A 24552-nucleotide genomic window follows, 5' to 3' on the forward strand; every position below is an offset into this window, starting at 1 on the left:
GGGGCTAGCAGTTAATAGGAAGGGGGGCATTGTGAGCAGGGGCTGTGGCACATCATAGCTCTGGGAAGCAGAGGTAAGTGATGAGAATTGCAACTGTAGTTGTCAAAGAAAGGCCGGCTTTTACGTGTGCTGTTGTCATGCCAGTGTCTCATAGAGAGGATGGCTTTCTGACACTCTGCAGAGTGCCTAAGTGTACAACCCACAGATCCCTGGGCTGCAGAAAGGCTGCCTGTCCTAAGTATGATGCTCACTGTGTGTTTCCTTCCCTGGGGCTGCCCTAACTTCTCCACCCACTGCATGCTCGGCCTTTCTACACTGTGTTTTCCTGGAGTATCCAAGAAATTTCAAGTCTTAATTTTACACACTTAACTTGCTTTATTTATTTTTTATTTCCCCCCAAATTCTTTGAAATTTAATTTTTCTTTGTTTTTAGTACTTATAGAAAGCATTCATTTATTTGTTTTTAAGTTGTATAGCCTTGCCTTAGTTTAAGGTGTTTATTGTTGCAAATCAAGATGAGTATATGCTGCATTAAGTAGCTACTAAAAGGCCACATCTGTCCTTGACCATACTGTTTTGCAAATACACAATTTTGAAATCAGTTTAGGTTTTTTTTTTTTTTCTTCTTAATTCAAATAGTTGTATGCGGGAAGGAGGAAGAAGGAGAGATGTACATCCCCTGATTATCATTGAATATTGATGCTGTCGTTGAGTACAAATATGGATGGTTTGAGAATATTGGGTGGGGGAGAGAGGGGAGAATGCACTTTCTTTCTTTCTATTTTTTTTTAAAGATTTTTATTTATTTTTATACAAGAGCTGGGGTACAGGCCAGAGGCGTGGGAGGGTGGGAGGATTCACCAGAGACAGAGTAGGGAGCAGAACAGGCAGAGGACCAAAATACACTGCTGAGGGGAGCAGCGGGAGAGACAGGAGAGGTCTGCCACGCCATGTGGGAATCTCCCTGGCCAGCCAGGAATTGAACCCACGCTATAAGGCTGCAGACAGCTTCACAGCACTGCGTTCAACCCGCTGCGCCAGTGGGGAGGCCCGAAGAATGCACTTTCTAAGCAATCAGGAAAGGTGTCCTGTCTCTGAATATTAGGTCATTGCAGAAGAGGAGTAGCTGAAGGAGAAACTATTTAAAGTTTGCATGAACAAGATGGTGACAGTTTCCTGATCTAGGGGAAACTTTGGGGAGACCCAGTGATATTCTTTTTTCTTTTATCTGTCTGTCTGTCTATCTATCTATCTATCTATCTATCTATCTATCTATCTATCTATCTATCTATCTATCTATCTATCTATCTATCTATGCAAGCACTGGGTATAGTCAGAAGCGCTGGAGGGTGAGAGAATTCACCAGACAGAGTGGGGAACAGAACAGGCAGACTGATGAAATACACTGCTGAGGGGAGCAGCAGATGTGGCAGGAGAGGTCTGCACACCATGTGGGACCCTCGCCAGCAGCTGGGGCACTGCAGAGGCTGCTGGCAGCTTCGCAGCCCTGGGCTCAACTGCTGTGCCACCAGGGGAGGCCCCCCAGGGATATTCTTGCCTTGAGTCTCTTTCTTCAAGGACTCATCACTTGGAGAACTCATTTGTTTGTGAATTCACAGGTCTCTTTGATGACCCAGTGCAAAAGGGGCATCCTTTGTCATGAAGGCTTACTGATTGAGAAAGCAGTGCATATATTAAAATAATGCAAATTCCTCTCCTTTCCCTCAGATTTCTGCAGAGGAGTTTCAGTACTGTTCCTGACTTGAGTTCATTTTCCTAATACTAAGCACTTAGCATGAGAGAACAGTGCATTTTTTAATTCCCAGCTATCCTGTGACAGAGTGGAAAGCAGCTTGTTTTGGAAAACTTGACACTAGCAAGGCCCATTTATGTAATAATCGCAGGCAGAGGACCCAGACTGCTGTACTCTGGTTATGAGAGGGAAGATCCTGGCCAGGCATTGCCTGCTCCCTGTCAGGAAGTGTGTTCAGTGCAGTGTGAATGTGGTGAGCCCTCGAGGTGCATATAAATGATCACCTGGCATGAGAACACTTGAATGAATAGGTAGCCGATGGGTCAAAGTCATTACTCAGTTCGAGGAGTGGTAAGAAGCTTTGACAGTGAGAGGGTCACTTCATGGGGTGCTGGAGGGAACTTGAGCTTAGAACTGATGGAGGTGGGCTCAGATTCTCACTCTTGTTGGCACTGTTGGGGTGAGTCATAGTAGATCTCTCTGATGCTTGGCCTCTTCATCTATCATCGGGATCATGTACCTTCCTCACAGGATTACAAGTAATAAGTATGTTGCTGTTACTTGTAGCAGACTTCAGAAATCACTGCCTGTCTCCCTCTCTCTCCTCTTCCCTCCAAGACACTTCAGAAAAGGAAGAGCACTTGTGAAGTGGGGTGTTCGAGAAGGTGCCCTGAGAGATGCCTTTTGAATCTGTGGGAGTAGTCCAGAATGCAAGGTCAACCTTTGTGACTAGAATGAGGGTCCCTGGCTATGCGGTGACAATGTGGACAGCTGGGGCTGCCAGCTACTGTGGCAGATGTCCAAGGACACCTGCTTACGAAGGATTCTGGGCTGCCCATCTTTGGGCTTTGCTGCGATGTGGGTGTCAACCTACCCATGCAATAGAGAGACCCCGCAGTAGCTTTGGTCCCTTTGACTGGGAATGCTGATTGGAGACTGGAATGGTTGCCTTTATTGGGGATGGGTGTGTGTTTGGTGACTGGCTATGAATGACGCTTCTGGAAATGGTTGCAAAAAATGGGAAGATTTGTAAAAGTGTTAGAAACATTGAAACCAGCTATCAAATTTGAACATTCAGAAAATATCACAGGCTGTCTTCTGAGGAGTAGAAAATGAAAGTTTTGTTGACGTACTCAGTCGAGAATAATACGAGCAGATGTGTAGGGGTGGTTTGTGTGGAACCTGTTCTGCCAAGGTCTTTCAGTTCATGAGAAAACTTGCAAACCAAAATCTGCCTGGAGGGTATTTGACTTCTAATTTCAGTTGATGTATTGGCATGTTAAAGGAAGTGAAAATTGACTTAGCTAGGTCTTTGGAAACTCATTACTGTTTGAATTATGACTTCTTGTTACTGGCACTCGACAGCTAATACTTACTGAAGTATTTTGTTGATGAGGCTCTATATTAAAAACCTTTTATATACATCCTCTCATTTGATCTTTCCAGCTCCTGCAAAGTGGATACTGTGTGTTATCCATTTAGTGTTAAGGAAGTGCGTTGTAAGGAGATAAGTTTAATTTGCTCAAGACCAGCCGGTCACCAATAGGGCTGATTCAGGCATGTCTGTCTTGAGAAGCTTTGTCATGGCCTGTAGTTCCCTTGGTAGGAGCTGTTTAGCTTGCAAAACTCACGTGGTATACCTGGGCAACTTCCATTTCTGTCTTATCAGAAATTCTATTCCTCTCTCGCTTTAGTTCTCCACTTTAACCTTCAGCTCTCCATGAAATCATGCTCTTTTGGCACAATCTGTGAACCCACCAGCATTTTCAAGAAACAAAATAAGGTCTGGAAGGTGATGTCTGCCCCTGTGTCTGGTGCTCCCTGCTTTCAGTTCTGTGTGTTAGACCAACACACATGCGCCCTAGTGCTTTTCCTTCCTGCATTTCTTGGGAGAAAATTAGAATCAGTCTTCATGCCTTGAAAGTCTCTCAGGGAACCCAAGGGATATCTGAGGTATAGTGATCGAGTTTTGACTCACCCCCTTCTATTCTAAATTGCTTTCCACACTCTATGTCCCTGCCTCTGGCTTTGCTTCATGGTATTAGCTATTTCTTTCAGGATTAAGACTGGGAATTTTTTGGACTCCTATATCAAAGCTTAAAAAAAATCCCTTATGAAAGAAATGTGTACTTTCTAGCAGTGGCCATGAGAATGATAGGCATAGCAGTGTGTTATATATCAAGTGATATCACTTGATTGAACATAGCCAGCAGCCTTCTTTGGGCAGGTCACCTGTGGTGGAGCATGCGTGGTCTTACTCTAGCATTTAAAAAGCCATCTCTACGAGCATCATCCTCATTGTCATCAGGGAATGTATATAAAGCTTTTGAGTTATCACAAAGAAGGGTGTGTGTGTGTGTGTATGTGTGTGTGGAGGGTGTTTCAAGGGGTGTTTGAATTTCTGTTCGCTAAAAGGAAATTTCAGTTGAGGTTTGCTCAGACTGCATTTGAGAAGACCAGGCTGAGTCACCCTTAAGCAGGTGTCTAAGTTCCAAAAGCTCAAGTTTCAGGATAGTTGATAGAGTTGTCAAGCTTTTCCTAAATAGTACTTTTGACCCCATAGGTAATATACTCTGTATGTAGAGGCTTAGTTCACAGGAGCTATCCCATGATGGAACAATTTAAAATTATTTTAATTGCCCTTTTTTGTTTTATCTTTGCTTTTATAATAGTATTCTGTCTACCCTTTATTTTTTTTTTAATTTTTTAAAAAGATTTATTTATTTATTTATACAAGCTCTGGGTATAGTCAAAAGTGCAGGAGGGTGAAAGAATTCACCAGAGCCAGAGCAGGGAGCAGAACAGGTAGGCTGATGAAGTACACTGCTGAGGGGAGCAGCGGGAGGCAGGAGAGGTCTGCATGCCATGTGGGACCCTTGCCAGCACTCGGGGATAGAACCAGCACTGCAGAGGCTGCGGGCAGCTTCGCAACCCAGTGCTCAACCGCTGTGCCACATGGGAGGCCCCCTCTCTCTACCTTAATATAAATGGTGTTGTTCAGAGATGTATCACCAATTTTAATATCCTTCCTATGGGAGGAAATTATATAAATAAGCTATACAGGTTATTGTTGTATATGTTAACTATTATATGAATGATTTAAATCTAGATATATAATCCAACAAAATCAAGTAATATAAATTTACATACATGTGTATAACATTAAATCTAAATGGAATATAAGTATATACTACCGATAATATTTTATATATATAAAATATAACCTTGATATTCTCTAATCATGTCTACCAAACACTGGAATTAAAATGTAAGAATGGCCAATTCCTTTTATCTGTGTATAGAAGATATAGCGCCAGACATCAGTGATATGAAATGTAGAAACTCAGCCTTGCTTGCTTGTAAAATTAATACAGTTGTGTTCTTTTGCAAGTATCACAATGTTCCTGGGACTCAAGTTTCCTCATTCTCAAAATAAAGGAATTTAACTGACAGCTTCAAAGGTCAACTCCAAACTGATAAAATTGCCTTATTAATCTTTCGGTTCATGCAATTTAGTGCTATAACTAGGATTAGCCTCAGTGTTTCAAAAGCAAGATTAATGAAAGCTCATTCTCCAGCTGTCAAATGATGAGATTATTCATGACTGTTGCTTGTTGCTTGAATCTGGTCAGCTGATGAATAAACCAATATCATTACACTGAGGCTGCCCACTGAGCATTGCAGCCTAGCTTCCATGTCTTCTTCACCATCCAGTGGTGGGTCTGGCCTCCTGCCAGACCTCAGGGGCACTGCTGGGACAGGGGGCAAGTCAGAGACACAGGACCCCAACTCTGTCCTGTTTTGGGATCCAGAAGGGCTCGACTGTATTCAGTTAATCAGCATTTCTGAGACCCAACTTTCAGCTCACTTGAACTTGGCAATCAGGGATTTGCATGTAGTTAACTGTTAGCAACATGGTTGAACTGTGTGGGTCCACTAATACTTGGACTTTTCAACCCCTCCTCACTTTCTCCTTCTCCTCCTACCTAATGTGAAGGATGAAGAAACAAGGATGAAGAAACCCTTTTGGATGATCCACTTATGGCTTTCTTGATAACATTTTCTTGTTCATAGCTTACTTTATTGTAAGAATACAGGATATGTAATGCATGTTATATATGCAATATGTATTCATCTACTTTATGTCATTGGTAAGGTGTTCTGGTCAATCGCAGGCCATTAGGAATTAAGTTTTGGGGAAGTTAAAAATTATGTGCAGACTTTTGACTGGGGAGGGAGTTAGAACCCTTAATTCTGGAAATTGGAGCTCTTTTGGGGGGGGCAGGTGCACGGGTGTTTTGACTAATTCCTTTCCTTATATTTTCCTAGTTCCAGCTCTTCTTTTGAGACTAAATTCTAGCTTTATGCTGTAAAGTGCACTGTCTTTAATCTCTCTTTACCTTGATTTCCTCAGCTGAAAAATGATGTTATTACTGCCAGTCCTTTCATTCACAGAATCTTGGGAAGAAGAATGATCTAACTGATGTCATAAACTGCTGTGAACTTTGAGTGGGATAATAGTTCAATTATAATAAGAATCTTCTATCTTTCTTTATTTTTATGTGACATTTGGAATGTTAGCATTGAATGTGCATCAGGAAAGAAAAACTCACTTTGAATGTCATTGATAGAATGATGGCCCAGAAGATACTAGAGTGGCGCGCAAAACTAAGAAAATGTCCTTAAGAATTGTTAAAACCAAGTTAGCTACTGTTTTTGTTTCAAAGAACATGTGCAGAAATAGGAGAATTAGATGGTAACTGTAGGGCATAATGAAGAAATAAGAATGTAAACTTTAAGATGTTACAAATCTATTTTGCATGTATCCTTTTAATCTAATTTAAAGAAAAAAAGTATAACCTATGGTCTGTGAATGTTTTACTGCGTAGTGATGTTTTTCTCTAGCATTGTACGGTCTAATAGGGTATAGGTCAGCCACTAACCACAAGTAACTATTAATTAAAATAAATTAGATTTAGGGCCTCCCCTGGTGGTGCAGTGGTTGAGCGCTGGGCTGCGAAGCTGCCTACAGCCTCTGTAGCACTGGTTCGATCCCCGACCGCCGGCGAGGGTCCCACATGGTGTGCAGACCTTTCCTGCTGCCCACTGCTCCCCTCAACAGTGTACTTTGTCAGTTTGCCTGTTCTGTTCCTCGCTCTGGTGAATCTTCTCACCCTCCCCCACTTCTGACTGTACCCCAGTTCTTGTATAAATAAATAAATCTTTAAAAAAATTAGATTTAAATTAAAATTTCAATTAAACAACAGTGCTTAGCATAGTATCTAAATGACACTATATTGGAGAACCCAGATAGAGAATATTTCCAGAAGGTTCTCTGTCTCAGCACCTCTCTAGACAAATTTGAGAAAAAACAAAAGAACGTCTCTACCTTCTTCTTCCCCAGAGGTTTTTTTTTTAAATGAATTTAAATAGGATCTCTAGCTTTATGCTTTTAAACACACATTTGAAATTTTGACAGGAAAACACAAGGTGTTAGGACAGGAAAGCACAATGCATTTCAAAACATCATTTCTTTTCTCTACTGAAACCAAACATACCCTTGCTTTGGTAATTCTTAGAATAACTCTTGGGAAATCTTCAAACCACTTTTGCTCTCAAGTTCTATTTTTTTCCATAAACATTTTACTTTTACTAAGTCCCATATTACCTAGACCCAGTAGTCATCTCATCATTTACCCTTCTGAAGCGTTATGGAATTATTCTATGGGTATAGACTGAACTATTTACCATTAGCAGAATAACTAATCTCTTCTGCTCCAAATCCACTCGATCCACAAATCCAGTTGGACTCCACCATCAATGTCTGGCCACATCTCTCACACACTGTGTTCCCAACCACCATCATCTTTCTTGTAAGCAATCACAGTTGCCTCCCAACTGGATCCCCTGCTTCCACTCTTGACCTCTCACCCATTTTCCAGCCTGTTCTCAACATGACTGAGAGATATTTTTAAATGTTAGTTCACATTACTTGTATTTATTTATTTATATTATTTTTAAAATTTTATATATTTTTTACATCATTTTTCATTTTTGCACAATATGTGCATTTTCATTTTGGATATAGTCCCCATACAATTCCCCCCCCCCCTTTTTTTTAAGATTTTGTTTATTTTTATACGAGAACCTAGGTACAGGCCAGATAGATGCTCGGGAGGGTGAGTGGGTTCACCAGAGACAGAGTGGGGAACAGAACGGGCAGACGGACTGAAATACACTGCTGAGGAGAGCAGCGGGCGAGATAGGAGAGGTCTGCTTCGCCCTGGCCATGTGGGAATCTCCCTGGCTGGCCGGAATCGAACCCACGCCGCAGTGGCTACAGATAGCTTCACAGTGTGGTGCTTAACTGCCTGCACCACCAGGGAGGCCCCCCCCTCTTGTTTTGATCCTACTTCCCCGCCCCCCCCCCACCCCTGGGGTGGTTACCGATTCAACCCAGGGAAAAGCCAAAAGTGTGGGACAATGACTGTAAGAGCTCACAGGTCTCCTATCACCCTGCATCCCCAACTTAGAACCCTTCTCACTTCCCATTTGCTCCCCCAATCACAACAGACATGATCTTGCCTCTGGGCCTTTGTATATGTTAATGTTGCTGCCTGCACCACTCTTGTCTGGGACATTCATGTGGCTCATTCCTTTATACCTTTCTCAACATCACTCCATAATGAGGTCTTATTAAATTACTTAGAAAAGCCACTTCCCCACCACCTTTTGCCCCAGTTTCCACGCAGCAATCACTATTCCTTTACTTGCTCTATTTTTCTTCATGGCACTCATCACCATCTGGTATAAGATAAACACAGGCCATATATTTTACTAATTTGTATTGTCTATTTCCTCTCAGTAGAGTATAAGCCGCTTGAAAGCGGGACTTTGTCTTTTTAGTCTTAGTGTCTCACACTAAATAGGCTGCAATCATTATTGAATGAATCAATAAAATATAAACTCAGATATTTAGAATCCTTATTCCAGCCTCCCTTCTCTTCTCTTGGATGATTTAGGTTCAGGCTCTGCTTTCTGTATGGATCTATGAGCTTCTGTGTCTCTCCTTTTCCCTGCTCAAGGGGCCATGCAAAGGGGCACTTACCAGGGAGCCAAGAGTTGCATGTGGAAACATTGAAAAGGGAGAAAACTGGAGGCTTCCGTCTTAGCTGGTGCTTCTGCAGACCAGCCAGTTCTCCGCTGTCTTGCCAGGGGACTCTGACACAGGAGGCAGGATCCCTGACTTGGGAGCTAGGCTGCCTGGGGTATGTGCTTGTTCTGAGGGAGCCCATGCCAGGGGGAGTGACCTAGTCATAGTTTGCTTGCTGCCTTGAGTTTTAGAAATTGAGAGATGAGCGCCCCTCCCCCCACACTAGGACATGGTTGATGCCACTCTGTTTCTGGGTAGTCAGGGAGAGGGAAGAGCTTGGCAGTGGTCAGGAGCAATTAGAGGAGTCACTTACAGTTTGCTGGTTCCCATTGAGGCAGGGAGGAGGAGGCACACCTTGGAAGTAGCCGCAGTAGCTAAGGGCATAGGTAGCAGCAACCTGCGTGTTTATGTCTAAAGATATCAGCTTCTCACTTCCTCCCATTGAGAAAGGCTGGGCTTGGCTTAGAAAGCTCTGCCCCGAGAGTACTTTCACTTTATCTTGAAACTGTGCCATGTGTCCAAATGCTGAGATGGAGTTCTTTTAATAGATGATTGATAGTTTTATGTTCCCTTGTGCAAACTCTCCACATGGCAACTATCATTTATCTGAAGGCTTAAGAAAGAAAAAAATTATTTTTTAAAAAAGGGGTTTCCTCTACTTGGGATGCCCTTTCATTGTACCCTGGTTTTTAATGATAGGTTTTCTTATGTTTAATGGCTATTAATTGTCAACTAGAATATTAATTGTCAACTGGAATAGCATATGATGATTTCTGTATTACATATAAAGTCTGTCTCATTGGTATCCTGCCCCACCTTTTGTACCTTGTTTGATTTCATGGATTTAACTCGTATCCTGCTAGCATCTTCAAGGGCAGAATATAGAAATAGAGTACAGGAAACCATTGGCTATCTGACATCATTTGTTAAAGTGGATTTTTGCTTTCCCTGCATCCATTTGTGGGAGTAACACTCCCAGTCTGTGGGTGCTTTGAGAATGAGCACCTTTCTGTAGTGACCAAGTGAGTGAAGAAGCTCTTTGGATCTTGTAGGCCAAGGCAGGAATGTCAGCCCTTGGACATCTTTCCTTTGCCAGGTTATCTTTTTCTTATTCTGTTTCCATTTTGACGGGTGAGTTGGGAATTCCCTAGCTCACCTGTTTGAAGTGGGTTGAAGCAAGCTGCAAACAACAGATTCCCGGTACTTTCCTTACAGAATCTGACTGTGAAATAGGAAGGATATGTCAATTTCGTGGTAGGAGCAGGATAAACAGCTTCTTGGTCTGTAGCGACTTGCTGTCTTCAGAATCCTGCTTTTTCACAGCTGGAGTGGGGGTGAGGAAGAGTAATAAGTGTGTTATACATCTGTTTATTCAATAGATATTTGAGCACCTACCTTGTGAAATATTAACTTGATTGGGACAGATACAACTCCTGCTGTGGAGCTGGTAGATATTAAATATGTGCTAATGCTAGTAAATATGGTAGGTGCTACTAAAGAAATGTGCAAATACTGGGAGAGCCGGTGATAGGGAGACCTGCTGTAGTCTAAACTTTTCTTGGGGAAAGTTGTTTAGGTTGGGATCTGAAAGTTCAGTAGGAGAGAACCAGATGAGAAGCTGTGGGTGGGGAAAATGTCAGGCTTTTCTGCCCTCCTGCCATCAGGATAGATGATGGATCCTTGTCCTGAATGCATGCCTGATGGCGGGCACCTGGAGTAGGGTGTGGGCATAGGTAGGTGGGATTCACCTGGGCTGAGACTGGGCTTTTAAGGGCGGCGTCACAGGGATGCCAGCAGAAGCCGAGAGAGAAGCAGAGCCATGAGAAGGGCAGAGAGAATGTGAGAGAAGGCCAGAGAGCCCAGATAGAGTGAAGACCTGCTGGGGGCTGGGAAGCCTGCCAGCCTCCTGGCCCCCCAGTACCCCTGCCTGCTGTGTACCTGGTAAACCCCAACAAAAGCCTGCAAAAAGCCCCTGAGGGCTCTGACTCCTCCTTTACCTGGTCTGCTGGATCATAGAAAACCTGCTCAGTGTCCTGTTCCTGACTCTACAGAAGCAAGGGGAAAGGAAGGGGAAGGAGAGCATTTGGAGCAGAGGGTGGGGCATCACTTTCCCCTTGGAAGACCAATCTGAGCCCACTGTGCTAGAAGAGGGGTGCGAGCTGAAGACGGAGGGAGTGAAGTGACACTGCAGGAGGAGACAGGGTCCAGTGTGGTGATTCAGGGCCAGCTTAAACTGAGAAGGGATTTTAGATCCCTTCAAGATCCTATGGATAGTTGATTTGGTGAAGGAACAGTGGGTCTGTTCAGATGTTGTTGTGTGTGGTACAGGAGCAAGAGAATTGTGGCTTGAAACAGAGAATTGGCAGTGGAGATGGACAGAAGTGAATGGATTTAAAGTATGTTCAGGCTGTAGTGAACTTGGCAGATGGCTGAGGTCACGAGTGAAGAGAACAATACCTGGATTTCTGGCTGGAGAAACTGTGTGTTGACTGTACTTATTACCAAGCTCAAATGCTTGGAGGAGAAATAGATTCTGGAAGAAAAATCACAAGTTCAGTCGAGGATATGCTGAGTGTTAGGGTTGGAGAGACATCCAAGTGGAGTTAGAGCAATAGGTCTGATCCCAGAGAGGCCTAGACTGCATGAACTTGCAAATGCATAAACTTGCAATCATTTGGGATTGATTGATGTCACGGGAGAGAATGCAAATCAAAGGAGATAGCGAAATAGACATGCCACTAGGTATATAACCAGAGATGCAGGTGGAAAACCCTGTGCAAAAGAGAATTCTAAGCATGAAGAGCTGTGGCCATGCCAAGGAGAGATGGAGTTCAGCTGTGAAAGAGATCTAACTCAACTGTGTGCCCTGCCAAGATCAGTGTAGTTAGGGGGAATGCAGAAAACTACACCTCTGGTTAGGTAGCAATGAGGTGATTGGGACCTCAGTGGGAGCAATTTCAGCTGCGTTGTGGGATCAGAAGTCAGTTTTGAACAGCAGAGGATTGAATTAATTGCTCAGGAACATAAAGACATTGAGTGTGATGCTTTTTTGAGAAGTTGGGCTTGGAGGAAGGAGGTAGATCCACAAGAGATGGGGAAGTGATGTGCTTCCAGCCCTTCAGAAGGGAACGAGGAAGAGAGGACAGAGGTGGTCCATGCCAGTGTGGAGGTTTAGAGTGGGATGTTTAGAGATACCATTCTGGTCATTTCTGTTTTCTCAGTGAAGTAAGAGGTAGAGCGACTTCTTAGATGTGGAACCAGAAGTGGAACCAACTGGATGCATTAGATCAGTTCTCCAGCTGTGCTGAGTAATCAGCTCCACCAGGCTGGATTGGGTGGCTAGGTGTGTTCACCCAGGTTTGAGGTCTTTGTCTGTGGTGTAATGAAAAGACACAGATACCCAGGCTGAAGGGATGAATATTGGAGGGAAGATCGCAGTGGCTGCGATCAGATTGGCTCATGGGGAAGGGAGGATGTGGAATGGTCGGGCAGTACCTGGGGCAAGAAACCGAGTATTGGGGGTCACTGAGTTAGAGAATTAGAGGCCGGTATTTTTCTGTCCCCTGCCCCAGATCATCAGAAATCTTATTAAAGCACAGATTCTTTTTTTTTTTTTAAAGATTTATTTTTTTATTTATACAAGAACCGGGGTACAGGACAGATGCACGGGAGGGTGAGAGAATTCACCAGAGAGAGAGTGGGGAACAGAACAGGCAGACTAATGAAATACACTGCTGAGGGGAGCAGCGGGAGAGACAGGAGAGGTCTGCTGTGCCATGTGGGACCCTCACTGGCTGGCCGGGATCGAACCAGTGCTGCAGAGGCTGCAGACAGATTCACAGTGTGGCGCTCAACCACATGCGCCACCAGGGGAGGCCCTAAAACGCAGATTTTGATGCAGAGCGGGGGCAGCGGTGGGTGGTGTGGAGCCTCAGAGTCTGCATTTTTGACCAGTTCCTAAGTGGCACCTGTTGCATCCAGTAGGAGGTGAAACATTGAGAAGGTTGTAGTCAGAGAAAGGGATGCCTGAATAAGAAATCCTGCGGGTGGTGCAATTTGAAGCCGCAGGTAACATGGCATGGAGGTGACTGAGTAGACCAGAAGGTCAAAGTATGGGAAACCACCTGACAGCTGAGTCTCTCAGGTTCGTGCCAGTGTTGCCAGCTCTCACCACTGACAGCCCTGTGTCTGTAATCTTGACCTTTACAACAACCCTGTGAGTTTGCAATATGACCCCCCGTTTCACATAGAAAGAAAGTGAGCCCTGATAGGCCTTCCCCCAGTCACTGTGCTGGTGGGGTGACCTCTGGGGCAGTGCAGCTCAGTCTCTCTCCAGAGCCCGCGCCCTTACTGACCCCTGATCGCCCTGATGACAGAAGGGGTGGTGGGGGCTTGTGGAGAGTCTCAGTCAGGGGTTAGCATCGTCTGCATAAAGCGGCGTGTCTGAGAGAGGGCTGGGGTCTTTTACAAGTCATCCCACATCTGTCCAACAGAGGTTATGTTGTACCCATTTTATAGGTAAGAAAGATTGTGTAATTGATGGTGGAGGGAGTGGCAAGTGAATTCAAGTTGGTCTGAGCCCAGTACCCATCTTCCTCTGCGTCACCTTTCATTACATCTCTACCAGAAGCAGGAATTCTCTTCTGATTTGCAGAGGGGCATCCGTTTCCATGCCATATTCTCACTTGGCCCTGCTCTGGCCACATGCCAGGCAAGAGGCATGTGACTAGAGCTGAGTTAAGGAGCCTGGGCTCTGTCCCTAACAGGCCAGTTAGCTTGCTTCTCAGTAGGTTTGTTTTTTCATCCCTCTAGGTCTCTTTCATTGATACATTTTTTTTTTTTTTTTTTTTTTAGAGGCATGTTTATTTCTTTATTTATTTGTTTTGTTTGTTCTGTTTACACATGCACTGGGTACAGTCAGAAGCGCGGGAGGGTGAGAGAATTCACCAGAGCCAGAGCGGGGAGCAGAGCAGGCAGAAGGACCGAGGTACACTGCTGAGGGGAGCAGCGGGCGGCAGGAGAGGTCTGCGCGCCATGTGGGACCCTCCTCAGGTGGCCAGGGAGCAGCCGGGGATCGAACCGGCGCCGCAGAGGCCACGGGCAGCTTCGTAACCCAGCGCTCAACCGCTGTGCCACCGGGGAGGCCCCTCATTGATACATTTTACAGGTATAAGGACACTTACAGTGGTTCTTTTTATATTAATGTCTGCTGTGGGCTCAGCACTGGACGGGTTAGCTTTCATTTTGCACAGAATAAAGACTCTCTGCTTTTTTTTTTTTAAGCATGGCTGCTATTTTTTATATAAATTATTTTATTTTATATAATTCTTACATCATTTTTCATTTTTGCATAATGTATGCATTTTCATTTTGGTTATATTCCCCATACAATTCCCACCCCCTTATTCTTACCCTAATCCCTCTTCTTCTGCCCCTCCCCCCACTATAGTGTGTCTCTGGTCTATAGTTGCTTGTTGATTTTGATTTTTACTTTATTGCAATTAGAAAGACTCTCAACTTTGAGGTGAGGGTATCGGAGTCTGGAGAGGTCAAGGACCCCTACTACTACTTCTTATCTCACAAAACAGCAAAGCTGGGACTTCTATGGTTTGTCTGAGTCTGGAATTCATGTTCAACCTCTCCTATAACGTCATGATAGATTATGCTGATAGATGCAGCTGGTACCAGAAGATAGTGTTGCTCAAACTTTCAATTCCTGGATCCTGAGAAGAAAGGCATTTTGTGTCAATTTTGAGAACACCCCCATGGATGCAAACACCCCCCCCCACACACACACACTCCTGCACACTCATCTGCACACACACGCATGCGTATTCTGAAATCTCTGAAAGAGAAATTTCATGACCCAACACATGTGGGTTTACTTGGAGTGTACTTGATTTTCTTTTGCCTTCCAGTCCAGTTTAGACTGATCTATAAATGTACTAGTTAAGTGCTGCTGAATTGATTTCACCCTGCGCCAATGAGCTGCAGCCCCGTTTGAAACTTGTGTGACTACCCTGATTTCTCATCTATGATCATCCCCAACCTCTTTTTCTCTGTCTCTCCCTGTTTCTTAGCTCTGAATTTAATACAGAGTATGTCTCTGTCTGATTATTTAGGTAACGGTATTAAATTTAAATCAACCTTCCCTGCTCTCTGCCACCCACACTTCTGCAAAGTGGAAGAATATTTCATAAATTTGCTCTGAGAAAAGGAAAGGCAGTGTATGCTTTCTCCACTACATGAAAATGCTACTCAGGGAAGAATAAGAATGTGACATTTTGCCTCCTTGGCTTGAGAAGACGAATCTCTGGCCTGGACGCATGGACTGACAGCTACAGTGCTGTAGCCTGGGGATTGCAGCTGTGAAATTCCAGCAAAAGACAAAGGTAGACCCCTGGTTCCAGCTCTGCATGCAGCCTGCTGGGAGATACTTTTATCATTATATTTGTGTGATTATCAGACTCCTTTACATGTAGTCCTTGTGAGTACCTCACATATATTGTCTCAGCAGGTGACAGATTGAGGAGACTGAGGCACGAAGAGGCTGAGTAACCTGTGCAAGGTCACGTGGCTTGTCATGAGTGTCATCTAGTGGGGATTCATACCCAGCTTCTCTGTTTCTGGAGCCTGTGTGCTTTGTCACTAAGCCACAATTGTCCTTGTTTTTCCTTTCAAGAAATGCTCTGCGGTCTTCGTTGGGTGCCGTGCCCTGAGTAGGGGATTTTCATCCCTGGGTTGTGACTCTTGAGAGGAGTCACCGATGAACGGTGACTGGAGTCTGGTTGCTCCACAGGGACAGACAGATGGCATGGCCCATTAGTCCCTGCTTCTCAAGTTTATGCGATTGATGTGGTTTTTATCCCTCTTAAGGGCTAGGATTTTATTTTTTTTAATGCAAAGAACTGCCCATTTCATTTAAATAAATTTGTTCATGCTTCATTCTGGTGCTGGAACAAAGATATAGATGAATCTTTTAAACTTTGCTGGTCTGTTTTCAGATCTGTAAAATGAAAGCATTGGATATAACCCCCTCCAGGCCCCTCCCAGCATGGTCATTTTGGGCTGGAATTGGGTTCTAGTGACTCTCTCCTGGCCTTGGCAAGAAGAGGCTGGCTGATTGGCCAGTGTGGGGATAGCAGGAGACTCTTCATTAATAAATTAGATTAATATGAACTTGACAGTCTTGTATGTTTTTCGTACTCCTTGTGTGTATCTTCACTGTGTATTCATTAAAACATAACTATGACAGGGATGGCTTGAAGAACTCCTTCGGCAAGCATGTGCATGGTGGCCTATAAGACCACCACCAAGCTGAGAGGTCGAGGCAGAAACTGCCAGACACGAGTGCCTTTATCTGAAACCTTCTGGACCATGTGGGACCTGAGCTAGGAATTGAACTCCTACTCATCAGCCTGAGAGGTGATCCCATTCTAGGAATTACAGTCAAGCTACCATTCTGCCTTTAAAAATATGTCATTATATGGAATCACTGTGGCCGATTCTGGAGTTTTCTATCAGCTGGTGCTTTGAGAAGAAGATCTGATAGGCAGTAGCATGTTGTTTGGAAAGAGCCACATGTCATCTGTGGGGAAAAATGAGATATGTTAGTTTGCCTTGCTGCTTTCATAATGTCTTACAACTTGCAATAATGGGATTGCAGAAAGAATGAAGCGATTGTGTCTGACAAGCCGCATGTCAACATTCCATGTCGCCATAATGGCATAAATAACCAGGTGAAAAGAAGAAAGGGGTTTGCACAGGTGCTAGAGTACAAAGGCTTCCTCTGAAACTAGACATCTGAAGAGAAAATCCAACTCCAGTGCCCTCTGGCTCCCTATTGAGGGAGCATCTGTTGTTCCAGGGACCCAACAAGGAATTAATTGCTCTCAGTAAATACTTTCTGGGGTCTTGTGGTTGCTAGCAGTCCACGCAAACCACAGAGTGGCAGGGTCCTCAAACTGGGAGAACCCCACAGTGGGTATAAATCATGGACCTGGTGTGTAGGAAGGTGGTTAGAGACCTTATTTTAAGTTTGGGTAAATTTAGGTCCATAGAGATTGTAACTTGTTCAGAGTTCAGAGGCTAAACCTGGCTAAATCCAGATAACTCACTTCCTAGTTTAATACCACTATGGATATTTGTAATGTTGTTATAATCTTGAAATAGAAATAATAATCACCAGCACTGTGTAGCATTTTCTATGTGTTAGCATGCATTTAAGCAATTCACATTTATTAACTCATTTAGCTTTATGAGACATAGGTACAGTTTATGCTTCCATTTTACAGACCGGGAGACTGAGCCCCAGGGAAGGCTAAGTTGTCAGCCCCATGTCTCACAGTGGCAGGTAGTGAACCTTGGGTTGAGCTCCAGGCAACCTGGTCCCAGGGTTTACCCTCTAGACCACTAGGGATAGTGAACTTTTTCTGTTAAATATTTCAGAGTTGGTAAACCATGAAAAACTCTCTTACATCTCAACTCTTTCTGTAGTATGAAAGCAGCCAGAGACCATGCATTAAGCAAATGGATGTGTCTTTGTCCCAGTAAACCAGTCATTAAACAAATGTATGTGTCCGTGTGTTGATAAAACTTTATTTAAAAAAGTTGGTGGACAGCTGAATTTGGCCTACTGACTTCATTTCTATAGCTTTCACTAGATTCTGCTGCCCTGTCAGGGCCCACCTGTTAATGATGGTGGGGGAGACACAGATGCTGGAGAAGTATGGGGATCTGGTTTATAAGGGGTTTGGGGCCACATGTTATGTTAAAATGACGCATTATTTTGTGTTCCTTTTGGATGAAATCTTTTTGCTTTAACTGGAGGACATGGTCATTAAAACTCTGCAGAGTGGGATGTTATGAGTCTCAGAGCCAGGAGAGAAGTTTTATTCTCCCTTCATTTTATTGGTGACCTTGCAGGAGTCCCTGAGCATCTGTCGCTCATAACTCTCCATAGTGGTGATAACAGCCCTGCCACCTGCTTCTCTCCCTCCCTGCAGTGTGTGTCATGGATTAATAAGGTCTTGTCCTTGATGTACTTGGAGCTGAGGGTTTGAAAGAAGGGACAAATATTAAATGGTCTTCATCACTCAGTTTGCTTGCAAATTAGAGAGCTCTTTGGGGATATGAGACTGTGGATTCTTTGCCTAGTTTTACAGGAATGTCTGAATGTCTTTAGTCTTCACAAGGGAAGGTGGATATGGGGTGGGGCATGAATTGATGGGTGGTGGGTACAGTGGTAGGTTTTAGGCAATGGAGTTATTTAAGATGATGAAAAATATTTATTTCGCTTTTTAATAAGTGTGCAATTGAGAAGGTTTCCCAGCCAACCTCATTATGTACCACCTCCATATGAAAATTTAGGCTTGTCTGCTGAGCTGTTAGTCTTAGAAATATGGAGGATTTGTGTAAATGTTTCCAAGTGAAATTTTGAAGTTAAAAGTTGAACCTTGGAAGCCTCAGAGGGAACCAGGCTGCTGCTTGCATTTCAATGAGAAGGAGAGGAAATTCATTATAGAAGTGGGAAATGTGGTTTGCATGCTAAGGCTCTTGTGGAAGAATGGACCTTTCCAGAAGAGGTGGGAGGGAAATTAGAGCTTGTCCTTTGTGATTAAAGTTCCTTGACTAAGCATATATACTCCCTCTGATGCCCCCATTTCTTTTTGTAACTTTGCCAGAAAAGTCTTCAACTTTAAGGTTAAAATCTGTAGTGACCTGAAAATTTCAGCCTAGGAAATTTTCTCAGAATCTGTGTGGATTTTGTTGCTGTTCATTTGGTTCTATTGACAAAAGCTACTATTTAAAATTCTAATAGGTGTAACTATTAATCTTACTCTGGGGATCTACATTTAAGATACTGTCACATCATCTATAGTGATAGAAGTGCATTTGGCCAAAACCTCCCCTGTGCCTGACCAGGGCTTTATGTACATTTGTATCTTTCTTAAAACAACATTTCTTAGTCTTACACAGGAATATTCTTCTAGTTTTACAGATGAGTAAACTGAGGCATGGAGCAGTGAACTCACCTGGTCAGGGTTAAACAGCTAGAAAGTGGTTGAGCCAGAATCTGAGTCTATCTTGCTGATTCCAAAAACCAAACAAGTTGAGGGGACCAACATATTTGGTTTCTGGGATGCAGGAGTCTCAGTGGTAGTGCGGGAAGGTTGGTTTATGCTTAGTGCTAAGGGAATGCCTGTAATCAGGAAATGCTTTCTGATAAATCAAAGAGGAATTTTCCTCTGGAAACCCCACCCACACCCCATCTACTAGAAACCACGAGTATGCACAGTAAGACACTCTCTACCTCCCAGGCACAACTTCAAGGGCAGTCTTGGAGCTGAACCAGAAAGCTGGGAGACCATCTTTCGTTGGGATCCTCAGTGTGGACAGAGAACCATTTCTCAACTCTGTCATACACCAAGAAGTCTGATTCTGGGAGTGGTAGCGTTTGTAGTTTCTGCACTTTTGCTTCGAAATACTGCTACTCCTTAGACAGCCTGGCACCAAGATAATTCAAGACCTTATTAAAAATGTTTGGCCCCCTGGAAAACCCTACTCTAACCATGGTTACCAAGAGATTTGGGTTGGAGGGCTTTGTTTCTTATAAAATCAGGAATGCTGATAAAAGAAGGAACTCATTGAAAGGCTGGAGTCCTGCACTACCCACAGCCATCCCTCAGCAGCTGTAGTGGCAGCAAAAGGCAGACGGAGCCACAGCCTGACTATAAATTTCAGCAGGCATGAACCAACACTGTACACTTGATTAAGGGCCTTTTCCTTCATGGTGTGAATATATGTTTCTGGAAGACCTCACAAAAGAATATTGCTACTCTGTGCATATAAGTAGGAATAAGTCTCGAGAAAGGTTGGGTCAGCTGTCAAAGGTCTTACCCAGTCTGCTCCTCTCCCTTCCATACTTTCTAAGAACAGTCCCCAGAGAGACCTGGGGACTTTAGTGACCACCAGAAATGGGGTCAACCCGGGCTTTCTTCAAAGCCTGGTTCTTTGATGGATTATCCCTGTGCAAATGAATTATTTTGGCCTATATCCAGTTTCTGAAGGACACTGTACTTACACGGCCTCTAAACTATTTGGAAGGAAAGAGAGTTGCCTTGTCGGACCATAGATCGTGAGCCCCCTGGTTGCCAAGGTGAAAATAGAAGTAATCATCAGAACTCTTGTCTCTGCACATGGTTAAGAGATTGTCCTTTACTCCAGGGGAATCCCAATGGATGTTACGGGTTTTTTTTTCCCCTCTCGTTTAAAAAAAGCTCCTGACCCAGTTAACACCCTGTCAGCGTCCCTGAGACACAGTCTTTGGTGACTGTTCACAAGAGGTCAGATCTTTGATGCTTCTGCTCCTGGTGGGAGCTGTTACTCTCCCGAGTGCCATGCGCGGGAAGGGGCATCGGGACAGCCCACCATGTGCCTGCGATCACCACCGAGTTTGGGTTGTTTGGGTGTCTGTTTTGAGATTAGCGTTTAAGGCGTTTTCATTCGATTCCCACAGGGGACTTCCTAATCACTTAATTACCCGTGTGCTTCTTGTATAATAACATCAACAGGTGTCTTGTCATTTTTATTTTGTGTTTGGTTCAAGTTTCTCTCCGACTGTGTCATAAATAAGATACACTTCCAGAATGCAGTTTTGCTTTTGGGATTGGTGTCTATGGTTTTGCAACAGCTATAAATAAGAGAAAAACTCCCAAGTGGTTAGAGAAACTGCTGGGAAGTGAAGGCAGGGGCCAGTGCTGGAGGAGGGAAGAGAGACAGAGCAAAATGAGGGGAGCATGGGGGGGAATCTTAGCAATGACAGTAGAAAGAAGGGGGTGAGAGAATGATGGGGGAGCAGGTGAGGAGAGACACAGGTAGATGGAGAGATGCATGCCTAGAATCAGACAGAGAGACACACAGACAGACAGACAGACAGGCATACCAGAAGGGACTGGTCCTTTTTAAAAGGATACCCAACAGGGCCTCCCTGGTGGCACAAGGGGTTAAGCACAGCACTGTGAAACTATCTACTGCCGCTGCAGCGTGAGTTCGATCCCCAGCTGGCCAGGGAGCTGCCCACATGGCGCAGCAGACCTCTCCTGTCTCTCCTGCTGCTCCCCTCAGCAGTGTATTTCAGTCAGTCTGCCTGTTCTGGTGCCCACTCTGTCTCTGGTGAATCCTCTCGCCCCCTGCACCTCTGGCCAGTACCCCAGCTCTTATATGCATAAATAAATAAATATTTTTAAAAAAGGATGCCCAATATCCTTTACCTTACAGGTGAGGCTTTTACCTGTTTGTTTCTTTGTGGCTTTAAAGTTCTATGACTTGTTGGTGTTTGCATGTGTGTGGACTGTTGAGGAAGCTGGTATTGGAAAGATGCGACTGTGAGCCAGGAAAGGTAATTAGGGGTACCGTGTCTGGAGCCCACCCACCCAGCTCTGCCACCGGCTTGCTGGGTGACCTGGGCAAGTTGTGTCAGCTCTTTGTTCCTCAGTTTCTTCTTCTTAAAATGGGGATAATAACAGTGTCTACCTTTAGCGTATGAGGGGATGAAAGGAAACCTGTTAGAACAGGTATTGGCTGCTATTTTACTACTGGTCTCATAAAATGATCCTGGAGCTTACGGGGCTGATTTTCCTTTGCAGGAATGTTCACAGAGTTTGAATTTTTCTAAATTGTGGTTTTCTAAATGGTAGAAAAATTGAATTTTTTTTAATTGTAGTTTTCTAAATACTACAAAGGCAACACAATCCTGTCTGGGACTTTGACATTGAACCTTATTGCTCCCCCCCTCCCCCTTCCTCCCCCCTCCTCCTTTTTACCTCTATGCAGAGGTTTTATGGACTCTAGGTTATTGGAAAGGTTAGGACTGATGTTACAAAGTACTCCCGGAGTAGAGAAATATGTGCTGTGTTGTGAACAACACAGAGAGAAAAAGGAAGGAATAGGGATCCAGCTTCCTCTGGCCTCTCTGCGCCCCAGGCTGGTGGCCTTGACTTCTCTTTTCTTTTCCTGTTCCCCTGGAGAAGGACCCCTCTTTGAAAGAGGGAGGGGTTCTCATCCGGGACTAGATCCCTTTAGAAGACTTAGTGCTGCTGAGGAGCAGGGACTTAGCTCAGAGAAGGTGAATTTTTCATCTTCTAAGATGAATCTCACTCTCATAATTCAGTGGCAACCTGTTCCCCAGGCCTTAGTGAATGTCACAGCCTATCGCTGAGGCCCTTTGTCTCCCTTTCTTTTATCATCAGGCCCCTTCTGACTGTCATGCTCACTGCTGAACCCTGCATGTCCCATGTGACAATATATCGCTTGCTCTTTCCCCAAAGGCAGCCAAATTCTACTCCCCTGAGTCTTCCTGTCTCATTTCAAGATTGGCTAGTCGAGAGTTTAACTCTCTAGGGCGTGCTGAGATTTAAAAAGAGATCTTTCAACTAATTACTGACATGTTGAAGAAGAGGACTCTTTGAGCTGGGAGCTTTTGTGGGCCCCTTTATTCACAGGCTGTTCTGGGCTATCCCTTCCTACCCCTTCCTACCCCAGCGCTAGCTGGCCCAGAATCAAGTGGCAAAAATGACACTGGTTAAAAATGGATCCTGTGGACACAGGTTTTCCCTGCTATCCAAAAGTAGAACCTTCCTGTGAAGCCTTTCATCATGTGAAATAATGTTAAGTGAAGAAGCAAGTTCTGTTAATTTATATGGAAAAAAAATGTTAGCATTCCCAGACCCAAAAAATAGTCTCCCAAATCTTGTTCAACAAAACACAAAACCCCAAATAACACTAACATATAGTGAAAACAGAAATTATGTGATAAATGCACATTCTTCTTAGTAATTCCTGGGGAAGGAGATTTCTGGGCTCATTCCTCCAGATCGTCATGCTGAGGCCACAAATAGGACAGTGCTAAATGTTGTTTTCCCTTTTCACTTTTTGGTGTAAAAGCAAAAACTCTATTACTTTCAATTAGTGAAAGTAGATGGTAAGGTAGATCTTCTGTAAAAGCTAAGTGGTGTGACATGATCTTTTGAGAAGCAAGGTAGACCTGTAACCGTGATTGAATGCATTTGGGTAGAGGTCTTGAAATGGACTGTGGCTTCCCCCTTGGCCTTCCCTGCCTTGCTCATTGTCAGATTCTCCCAGTCTGTATCTGGCTCTCATCTCATCCTCTCCTCTCAAGTTATTGAGAAGTTATTATAACTTCCTCTCCTCTTAAGTTATTCCCATTAGCGGTGACTTATGATTATTTAGAGAAGAGTTTTATGGAAAATATATTGTTTCTATTTGGAGTTGGGAGACTAGTGATGGGCACGGAGCAGCCACAGGGACACGTCTTCTCTGTGTGGGTTGGAGGGTTGAACCCTGGATGGAGTTAGTACCTTGGGCCTCCATGTTCTTGACTTGGATTTCTAAGGTTTGGTTGTAGCCCAGAATTCTTAGATTAGAACATAAGATCTTTTTCTAAACACTAATTTAGCAACGAGGAAGTTCTTTGAAAAAATGTTCTCCAGGACTCTAGAAGTTCAGGAATTTCCTTTCTTTGTTGAGTGGAGTCTCTTTTCTTTTGTTCACAAAGACCTCCAAGCTGCTTAGTGGCACATATAGACTTTGTGGACATGGGGTTCCTGCTCCAGGTTTGAACTAACAGTTCAAACCATTTCCAGACCCTTAGTAGTCCAGTCTCTTGCCCATCAGGGACCCTATAGGGAAATGGTGCCCCGTGGACCATATTTTTTTTTTTAGCTGAGTATTGGAGTGAAGACTTCCATAAATGTTCTCTTGTCGGACTGAGAGAAATAGCTGAGAGGCAAAGTTGGGATGACCTTTTGGATGAATAGTCTGCTCTGCCTGTGTATTATGTAAATGCCATCAGCTAACGTATAGAGAAAGGGAAAGCAAGAGGACAAAGGTGGGTGGCAGTTGTCATTTGGCTTTTTCATTGTTTGCTGTGCACATAGTGGGATGTATCACTGCAGATAAGAGCCCTGTGGAAGCTGTTGTTCCTTGGGCCCTAGACTGGCTTCCTCATGTCAGGATCTCACAGGTCATTTGTTCAACATGGATCTTCACACAGTGTCTCAGAGTAAATCTAACTACAGGGAAAGTGACTGTCCCAGTTCACTTGCTCATCTTACTAGGAATCCAGCCGTGTGCTTTCTTGAGGCTTCAGCATCATGAAAATTCAGTGGGTATGACCAGAGGACACCAGTCCCACTTATTGGTACTTACACTGATGCTGATTCTTTCATCTTACAGGTGCTTACATCATGCCGAGCCTTCCTTGTGACAGCACGAATCCCCACCAAGGTAAGTGTTGATGAGTGTCCTCGTACTCCTCCCCTTCTCCAACCTTTTCTTCTGCTCCTTCTCTCCAGTCCAACACACGCGCTTCCATGACACAGGCTTATGATTTAGGCTCAGGTGTCCAGAGTTCTCTTAGCATACCTATATTTTCTTTCATTCTCCCAGGAAGCATGTAAACATTGTGATGATGAGGATTTTTTTTTTTTTTACTTCTTTCTTCCTCTTTGTGTAAAAGCATCTCACAAAAACTAGGGGAGCCTTTGTTCTCCATACCCCTGAGGCTTGTGGAGTCCAGTCATCTTTCTCTCCCAACTGGCATCTGGTTTTCACTTTCTTCAAGTGT

General features: G+C 44.0%; 1 protein-coding gene across 8 annotated transcripts in view; it reads left to right on the forward strand.

Annotated features, from left to right (window-relative positions):
• CARMIL1 (capping protein regulator and myosin 1 linker 1) overlaps nt 1–24552 on the forward strand; it is a 327354-nt gene that overhangs the window by 102769 nt on the left and 200033 nt on the right. For all 8 annotated transcript variants that reach the window (XM_037521032.2, XM_054698351.1, XM_054698353.1 and 5 more), the window contains exon 3: nt 24162–24212. In XM_037521032.2, the coding sequence (XP_037376929.2) occupies nt 24162–24212 (51 nt within the window). The remainder of the gene's footprint in view (nt 1–24161; nt 24213–24552) is intronic.

The sequence above is a fragment of the Talpa occidentalis genome, unplaced genomic scaffold, assembly GCF_014898055.3.
Source record: "Talpa occidentalis isolate TD23 unplaced genomic scaffold, MPIMG_talOcc4v2.1 talOcc4.2, whole genome shotgun sequence".
NCBI lineage: Eukaryota > Metazoa > Chordata > Mammalia > Eulipotyphla > Talpidae > Talpa > Talpa occidentalis.